The following is a 9,868-nucleotide window of genomic DNA, read 5'->3' on the forward strand; positions in this document are numbered from 1 at the left end:
TCCCCACCCATTTATGTTCTTTGTTTTTCATCTACACTACTTCTTTTGTCTCAAATTATGTCCCTTTTTTGTTTTACACAAAAAATAAGATTAAATTACTTCCTCCTCTGTCCCATTATACTTGGCCAATTTTTCTTTTGACCACCCCTGAAAAATCATAAATAAAAAATACATTTAACTATTTTATTCTTATCTTTCTTCAATAAATATATTTTAATTAATATTAATTATTTTTAAGAACATTTAATACTAAAAGATGGAAAAAAATAATTTGATATATATTTTTAGAAATGTAACCAAGTAATATGAGACGAAGGGAGTAAAAAGATATTTGACTAACTTTATTTTAAGTTATAATATCTTTCCGTTAAATATTTACTCTCTTATGTATTATAAGAATAAAAATGGGAAGAAAATTAATTTTGTTTTGAGCTTCTCACGATAAATAATTTGAGATTTATTTTTAGTAACCATATCAAATAAACAAGATGTTTGAATTGTCAAGAGACATTCTTTTTGTGACAAATAAAAAAATCACTTAAATTGATAACTTCAATTGATAAGGAAGAAATATATTTTAACTATATAAAATAATAAAAGCAAGGAGAAGGACATTATGAGGTCATTTGGATGGGCTTATAAGTTGGTCAAACTAGTTTATAAGTTATTTTTAATTTATTTAAGTGTTTAATAAAAATAGAAAACAGTTTAAATTAAGTTAAAAAATACTTAAAATAAGTTAAAATAAAAAAGTTGATCAACTTCAATTTATTTATTTTAACTTAAATGTCATTTCAGTTTGATTAATAACTTCACTCTTTTATTCTTTATATTATTTGTTAATTTTAATATTATTCTTATTTTTAAAATTTCTTTAATTATTTTTATTTAAACACGTAATTATTTATTTATAAAATAACTTTCAGCACTTAAAAAATACTTTAAACACTTATGTTTAAAAGTTTTTAGCTAATCCAAACTGACTCTATCAATTTATCATTTTCTTCCGCTGTACAAAAAGAAGCACATGCCAAAGGACGGAAAAGAAATAATAAGACCATCATCACAGAAATTGTTTCACATTAAAATATTTTTGAAAGCTTTATCCTGATAAAACTTTCGGCACACTTCTTAAAAGATTTATTATGTAATGTAAGAATTAATTCCTCAAATGGTCATTTAACTTATAGAAAAGCTCTACTAAAGTAATTTTTGATTTGTTTTAGATAATAAAGTCATCAAACTATGTCTTTGTTTCCAATAAAGTAAATTAACTCATTTTTAGACATAAAACCCCTTAACCCATATATTAATTGTAAAACCCATTACCTATGCACAATTTTTAGATACTCCAAAATTCTTGTTTAAGTTTTAATAATAAAATAGAAATATTCAAATAATACTTCAAGATATAAGAATAAAACACTATAATCCTTCAAACTTTAAGTATGCTATAAGCTGATTTTCTTTGTTATATCAGCATCTTTTGAACTATTTTGATATTTTTCTATTGTTCAAAGTTGGAATTTAAATATTTTACTGAATAGAAGTGTTTGGACATAATTGAAACACATGAGACGTTATATAAATCCATGATGCTTGTAATTATTATTTTCGGTTTTTATATATAGAACGAGATTGGTATATTGGTAGAATATTTGGATAAATTTTCTCAAGAAAAAAATCGTGTTGGATAACGACGTCGCAAAAATGAAAACACTTTTACAATTAGTTGTATATATGCTTTCTAAAAATATAAAAGGTCTACCTTAATTGTAATCCACTTATTTATAAAACTTAAATAAATCAAAATATTACAAGTTCACCTCCAAGAAAACAAAAAAACTAAATATTTTTTTTTATTATTGAAAATTTTATATATCAGGGAGAATAATTTACTATCAGTTAAAAAACCTATAGTTAAGCTTTGTGCTCAGTTCTATTACCATTCAACTGTATCCTCTTATTGTTCACTGAGATATAATTTTGTAATATTCTGGATTTTTTATTAGAATTAATATTTCACATTTTGAAAGTAAAATAGAAATATTCAAATGGGTTTTATAATTTAAAAATGAGTTAAGGGTTTTTTATGTCAAAAAATGGATGGTTTTACTTTTTTGGAAACATGGACATAGTTTGATGACCTTATTGTCCAAAAAAATTCAAAAGTTACTTTAGGGGGACTTTCCTACAAGTTAAATGACCATTTGTGGAATTGACTCGTAATGTAATTAGAGGGATATGTAATTTCGTTTAGGTATAAGTACCTTAGCTTAAACTATGTGTTATTAAGTCTAATAAAACAGTACAAAAAGATTTATTAAAGACGGGATCATTATCTAAAATACAATTCTAAATAGTAATAATATACTTCAATCAGAACTGGTTAGATGTGTAAAATGTATTGTAAGAAAATACTAAAGTTAAAGTAGTATTTTCTTTGATATTTTTTTATTTTATTAGTATATCTAATATTTAATTATGTAAATTTTAATTAGTGGACTAGAGAGTATTTGAAATTTGGATAGGATTTTTTTTTTTTTTTTTTGTGTGTGTATTTTTTTTTTTTGGGACAAACTTAATAGCCATTCGAAAGTGACACCATTTAATCGTGACATCGTGGTACATGTTCCCAAATCTAAAACAAGTGAATGAGAAATATTTCCATATTTGAAAATAAATACTGGTGAACCACAATAATAGGAAAGGAAATATGTGGACCACCAAGACAATTAGAAAGTTATTTCCGCGCCCTTTTGTCGTTTAATTTCATCCAGATTGCAAATATGACTTTAAAAGTATAAAATTCTTCAAGTGGCTGAAGCCTGAAGTTGAACTAATGTCAGAGTACCAAAAAGAAAAGCAAAGGGAAAAAGATAGTTTTTCCAACTAGAAATAATTACTAGCAACTTCATAACTGTTTCGTGTTTGACTATCTTTTTTGTCAATAAGTATATCTCACGCATAAAAAATGTAGCTGTCACAATATTTATCCCTTAAAAACCAAAGAATATCACGGCACAAACCATATCAACCAAGTGATGTTTAGTTGTTCCAATAGATTGCAAGTGGTATTTAAAATTAAACATAAAGATTACACGAAATAAGTTGTCGGAAAAGTTCTTTCTGACAGCCTTCAACTTGTGTGATTTTTTTTAATATAGAAAATGAAGATGATAATTAAATATGTATTAAGCCATGTTTCTTTTATGGCAGTTACTCCGTTCATTTATAAATAAATGGTGTTTTAGACTTCTCATTTTGTTTCAAAAAAAGTGGTGTTTTAAGATTCAAGAAGAAATTGATCTAATTCTTTCAAAATTATCCTTATTTATATAATCAAGAATCATTAAGTAATTTTTCTCAAAAAAAGGTAGGAGGAGGTAAAATTTAATTACGGGAAAGTTAATTAGTAAAAATACTCCTAATTTTCTAAAAGTAAGCAATTTCTTAAAAGTGTGCATAAATTAAAAACATCGCTTATTATAAAATGGAGGGAGTATTATTTTCACACTGATGTGAATTCGTATTTCATTTAGTGACCTACAAGGCTACCTAAACATGTAGCTATTTAATTCTCTGTCTTTATGCTTCATAAATAGACCACTAAAACAGGTGAAAACCTCCCTACTTTTTTAAATAGAGTTTAGTCAAAATAGTTACTCGAGAAGAGTTTTCCTGGACCATCAATCAAAGCCAGTATTAGATAGAGGCATTTCTCTATATGCATAAAAAGGAAATGATGAAATTCCAAGATTTCTGAGTCAATTATTGTCCAGTGTTTTATTTTAATCATTCAATATCCTCCGAAATTCACTTATTCAACTAATAATTAAGATTTGCGTCGCCTATGATTTATTAAAAGAAAAGTACTCCGGCCCTTAGCATGAATTTTAGGCTTGAAACTCTTTTAGACCACAAAACCACATAGTACTGCTTTGCAAGCAACCAAAGTTTACAAAACGTGGACAAAAATTCACTACTTTTCTAACCAAACGCCAACAGAGTCTATTAACAGGGAAAAGAGAAGGATGTATTGTTTGGAGTAAGATATAAGTAACTCATAAGTCGAGATAAGGAGGACAAATAGAACTTGATTCATTTTTTTCTTTTTCCAATAGCAGGAAATTGTAAATTTTCTGCTGAAAAAAACCAACTGCAAATAAAACAATACGTTCGACGATCCCAAGAAGATTCCATTAGAAGTTTATTTTGAGTAATTTGTGCATGTATAACAAAAATGTCCTCATGGCTATCCTGAAAATGTGTTATTAATTCTAAGAAAAACTAAATTGATTTTACCTGTGAATACCTGTTCAATTCACCTCTTGCCGATGAATGAAAGACACGATAGTTCCCAAATCGAACTTGCAAAAACTTGTGTTGCTTGCTCAAGGATTTATAAACAAAGTCAAAAGTAACACAGTGATCAATGATCATAATTTGCAACCTCAACTAATTTTGTAGTATATGAATCAATTGCACGCACCTCAACTAATTCACCGAGTACCAAATTACCTCAACTAATTTACCGAGTACCTATTACCTCCAGACAAGTATCATGTACCTCTACCAGAAAGGAAATTATGTGACTCATATTAGAGAAGGGAGTTCTTTGAATTTAGCTTTTACGATTAGGGGGTATTTCATCATAAAAAATAAATGAAAAGGGTGTGAATCAAAAAGCAGTACACCCGTTAAGGTTGCAAAATGCAAAGAAACCTTACAGAAGAAAAGACCATAATTGTCAAAATTTCTTTAAGATTGGTGTTATGTTTAGTCACAACACACTAGAACCAAGGGAAACAAACTCATGCAGTTCACAACATTTCAAGAGGTAAAAACAAAGAAACTACTAACAACACAAAACAGAAACAAACTGTATCTACATCTCACCAGAAATCATCCCCAGCAAAATCACTTTCCACATAAAGGGACAACAATAATGAATTGCAATGACTAGAGATTTAAACACACTATCTATAATAGAGATCCCTTCAGAGCTTCACCTCTCTGTCATATATCCAGCTAAATGGGATGATTGGTCCTTGTTTTGCCCTCCCTTGAGCTCTCTCTTCCAGTCTTCTGATTCTTGGTGCCAACCCGCATACGTATTCCTGAGCTTTTCTTCCTTCTCCAGATAATCCAGTAAGATCAGACACTTTCCATCGACCGACAAGAAACTCAAGTATATCTGCATAGTCACTAGCAGTGTAGACGCCGAGACGTTGAGCAACTGCTGAGAAGTGATCAAAGAGGTTATCGTCACGACCATCGTACATCAAGTGCGCTGGCATAGATATCTTCTTCCTCATCATATCAGCAAATGCTAGCACAGTCCCATCAGGGTCGATCTCGAAAAGCTTTTCGACAATCTTAGTATAGGCCGTCTCGTGGCGCTTCTCGTCTGCGGCGATTGTGCCGCAGATCTGAGCCAGCTTGATGTCTCCATGCTCCTTAGCAAGCCTAGCTGTGTTCCCATGGGAGACAAAAGTTGCTCTTTCTTGGAATGATGTGTAAATAAATCCTAGGTATGGACTGTTTTCTGACTTAGGATCCTGAAACATTTTAGACGAAATTGAAATATGCAATCAGTAGATTGACACATCAAATTATATGGCACTAACCAGTAAGAAAACACTTTAAGTGTCTATTCTGCAATCTAATGAACAGTGTGTGTTCAAAACACAAAAGAAAATATAGTCTGTTCGGATTCTCTTGAGAGATCAATTATTTTCTCTGTTCACTTTCGTCGCTAAATTGCTTGCAGTTAACATAATTTCCTGATAATATTGTTTCTAATTGCTATTAGCTACAGAATTTGTCCGTGGAGGGGGAGGGAAGCGGGGATAGTAAATCGAAAGAGCGAAGAGGGAACAATAAATGTCAGCACAATGAATTAGTCTCTCAGCAGATGGGTAACATTGTTTTCTAAATTTTGAAGATGCTTAGAGTTAGAGGCGAAAAAATTCAAAGTCCAGAAAGTAAAGGGATTACATAGCTGCTGGTTATATAGAAGTTGGATGTATTCATTAAATTTTAAACAACCCACTGACTGTATCTATTTGATAGTTTCAGCATGTATAAGATAAAATTTTCCAGTTTAAGCGAGATAGTATGATTGTAAAGGGACTCTTAACTAAAATAGGCAAGAACTCACCATTCCAGAACCAATCAAGTACTGAATTGTTTTCTCAATTGCTCTCATGTCAACTCTTCCACAAAGGTAAAGATACTTGTTGAGGAGGTCACCGTGCCTGTTCTCTTCAGCGGTCCATGCCCTATTCCAAATGGCCCAAGAAGTAGGGCTTGCACCGGTTTCATCACGAACACCATCCAATGTATTAAGCATAGTCTGATATGTCGGAAGGGCTTCTTCTGTGATCATATCCCCAACTAGAACAACAAAATAGTCATCCGGAAGCTCCTTAGCCCTCTCCCTCAATTCATTCACTTGGTCATGAAATCCGTCTGAAGCGGGATCGGGCAGGAAATCCTGTGGTTGCCATGATTTTTCCACTGGTTTCAGGAGAGTCAATAAATTTTCCTCCGCCCAACCCTCCATGGATTTAAAAATCTCAATCTTTTGAGGCGGCATAGAGTGTGTTACTTGAACATGAACCTCGCGAGGAGGAGAAAAGGGCTTCTTCAGCTTCTCAACCTCCCTAGACACGGTGAAAAAGAAAACCAACTTATAACAGATGATGAAGCAACAAAATATATCTCAAAACTGTAAATGGGAACAAATTAGCCTTCATAAAAGGCTAGATTCTCTAGATATTTCGTATGCGAGAAAGTATTATCCAAGAGTATATTACAAAGAATTGCACTGAAATTAGTTACACACTAAACAGCATTATTAGCAGCACTTGGTTAATCTCCATGCATAAACAAAAACTATGCTATACATCTTATAGAAGCATGTTAGGCTAATTTCAATGGACGGATGGACGAAACTATAAAGAAAAATAAAGAGCCTGTTTGGATGGGCTTATGCCTATAAGCTGCAAACAACTTATAAGCTAAAAAAAATAAGTTGGGGTAGTCTAACTTATTTTTTTTGGCTTATAAGCTGTTTTCAGCTTATAAGCTGCTTTAGATAAGCTAAGTCAAATAGGCCCAATTATTTTTTTGAGCTTATTTTAAGCACAAAATGACTTTAAGCTGGCCAGCCAAACACTCAAAAAAGCTGAAAACAGCTTATAAGCAACTTATAAGCCAATCCAAACAAATTGAAAATCCACACAACCAGGTTGCTAAGGAGAAGTAGTTTGAGACTCCAAACAGAAAGTAAAGCCAAGGGAAAATAAAAAACACATGTATGCTTCGTTACAAAAGTTAGCTGGAAAACAAGCATAAGCCTAGCCAAATTGATAACTTCATTGTCGATTGATAACAAATGACTATACCAATCGAGATAAAGATATGCATATAAAAAAGGCATAAATATGTCTTGTCACCTCATCATGCTTCAACCAAATCTATGGATGAAGCGCTTAAATGTTGTACACCTCAGCCAAGTAATTTAGGACTATGTAAATAGCAAAGGGACCCAATCAAAGAGTAACAATACATTCCAAAAGAGCTAACATCACTGCCAAGCAACAGAAGATTGAAAAACAAAGGTCTAAGCAAACAAACACTTGGCGATTTGTTCACGAAAAAAGATAAAATGGATCACTGCTCGACAGCCTGGAAAATTCCTAGAACAACTAGGTAAATGGATCGCTGGCAAGAAACCCTGAAATTTCCAGCTTTGCTACTGACCTGGCCAGCTCAATTTTGTCACATAATATGCTTCAAGAAAGCATTAGCAATGAAACTACTGAACTCACTGAACAATTCACAAGCGTACGAGAAAAAAAAAAGCATAGAAATTATGTTTATACAACCTCGTTAAACTTTAAAGGTAATGGATCATGAGAACCCCAGCCCCCACGAACTTTTTTTTTTAAAGAAACATGGATAACTGAAACATAAATTTTTAATGAAAAACCAAGGACATGAAGCAAAGGAAAATATCAAAGAAAATACAAATATTACTGAACTATCATATACCAATAGGAGAGAAAGAGAGAGAGAGATCAATCATTTAATGAAGAAGTAACTAGCTAGTCATAAATTAAGTCAACTCTGTAGCTGAAACTAACATATCTAGCCTTACTCCCTCCTGATAAAAAAGAGTGTACACTTAGCCTTTTTTTCTTGGGTCAAAAAAAGTGTCCACTTATCAAATCAAGAAAGAATTGCCCTTATTTTTCTATATTTGCCCCATAAAGTGCTATGTGATCTCAAATCCAATACCTACGTACTTAGGGACAGTTTAGTCAAATTACCTATTTTTGTCTAGGAGTTAATATTTTCTTAAGGGGTGTGCAAATGGGTAAGTGGACACTCTTTTTTATCTACCGGAAGTAATTCCCAACAAATTAAATTGGACAATGGAAAGACAATTTTAGAATCTGAGTTTCCTTCCACATAAAAAATAAAAATAAACAAGAAAAGATCAGATTATGTATATCATTAAATTCTCTTCACCCACCCTCAGTTCTCAATTCTCTCTCTGTCCATCTCTTTTGTATGTCAGAGAACAAAACTAGTATTGAATCCTGAAAACTCAACATATATAGAAGGTAGTACAATATATCATAAATACAACAGAGAAAATTCTCTGGGAAACAGCAAAATAATCAGCATGGTACAAGGCATTCAGGAAAATTGAAATGCACAAAACATTCACAATGTCTTTAGTATAAACCTTCAAAAACATCACCCAATTATCAATTCATAGAAGAAATCCCAAACTACAAACTTGAGGAAAGAACAGTAAAACTTATCATAGCCCAAAACAAAATTAATCAAATCACCTCACATTCAGAAATATCAATTTAAAAGACAAAATAGAACTAAAATAAATAAAATCCCAATAAAAAGCTGTCAGGAAACAATCTTTTTCAACAAAGATCCAACCATTGATAAAGATACAAAAAAGGGACTAATAGGTTTCAAGAACAAACTAAAAGACCATAAAAGAAAAGAAAAAGAAACTCATTTTGCATCCAAAAGATATTTCTTTAACAACTTTGATAATGCAAGAATTGGAAAATGGACTAATGTGTTTCAAGAGTACACTAAAAGCAACTAAAAAAGCACAAAAGAAAATGAAAAGATACTCACTTTGCACCCAAAAAATCTTTCTTTAACAACTTTTGTTTTGAAAAAGATCTTTCTTTGACAACTTTGATAATACAAGAATTGGAAGATGGACTAATGGGTTTCAAGAATACACTAAAAGCAGCTGAAATAACACAAAAGAAAATGAAAAAAGATGCTCACTTTGTATCAGAACGAAGGCTTGCAGCCATGAAAAACTTTGGAGATCTAAGGCTAACCATTGGTGGAAGAACAAAAGAAGAGTATTTGGGAGATTGAAAGTTGAAAGCATTAAGCTTCAAAGCCATCTTTTTTTTCTCTCTACTTTGTTTCAATCCTTTTTCTTTTCTCTCGTGATTTTGCTTTGTTTTATAGGATTTGTTTCCTCCACAGAAGTGAAAGTGAACATATAGCAAACTTATACGACAAGAGACACACTGAATAGTGGGACAGGGCTAAACCAGTTGGACGTAGAGCTCGTTTGTCTTAGCTTAGAAGTCGGTGAAAATAGCTCAGTTTTTTTTTGAGTGTTTAGTTGGCTTATTTATAAATTATTTTATGTTTAAAATAAATTTTAAAAAATAAGTTAAATAGTTTAACTTATTTTTTTTTATTTAGCTTTTTTTTTTTAAGGTAAGCCAAAACGGGCCCTTACAGTTTGTACTATTCCAACAAATTTGCCCCACTGTTTTTCTCATTTACCTGTGGCCTG

The 9,868-nt window shown here is 31.5% G+C and overlaps 1 protein-coding gene across 1 annotated transcript; it reads right to left on the reverse strand.

Moving 5' to 3' along the window:
* Positions 1-4,747: 4,747 nt before the first annotated feature.
* LOC132643263 (stearoyl-[acyl-carrier-protein] 9-desaturase, chloroplastic) lies at positions 4,748-9,577 on the reverse strand. The gene is made up of 3 exons (XM_060359914.1): positions 9,340-9,577; positions 6,164-6,668; positions 4,748-5,561 (listed from the first exon to the last, which is right to left on the reverse strand). The coding sequence occupies exons 1-3, from the start codon at positions 9,462-9,464 to the stop codon at positions 5,001-5,003; spliced, it is 1,191 nt and encodes a 396-aa protein (XP_060215897.1). The 5' UTR covers positions 9,465-9,577; the 3' UTR covers positions 4,748-5,000.
* Positions 9,578-9,868: the final 291 nt, after the last annotated feature.

The sequence above is a fragment of the Lycium barbarum genome, chromosome 1 (assembly GCF_019175385.1).
Source record: "Lycium barbarum isolate Lr01 chromosome 1, ASM1917538v2, whole genome shotgun sequence".
Taxonomy (NCBI): Eukaryota; Viridiplantae; Streptophyta; class Magnoliopsida; order Solanales; family Solanaceae; genus Lycium; species Lycium barbarum.

Bases quoted from the DNA above. Each gene is read 5' to 3' on its own strand.
- LOC132643263 (XM_060359914.1), bottom strand. From the start codon at position 9,464: ATGGCTTTGAAGCTTAATGCTTTCAACTTTCAATCTCCCAAATACTCT. The intron at 6,669-9,339 runs GTGAGCATCTTT...CACCGTGTCTAG, and splicing joins AGCCTTCGTTCTGATACAAA to GGAGGTTGAGAAGCTGAAGA. The intron at 5,562-6,163 runs GTGAGTTCTTGC...AAAATGTTTCAG, and splicing joins ACTTGATTGGTTCTGGAATG to GATCCTAAGTCAGAAAACAG.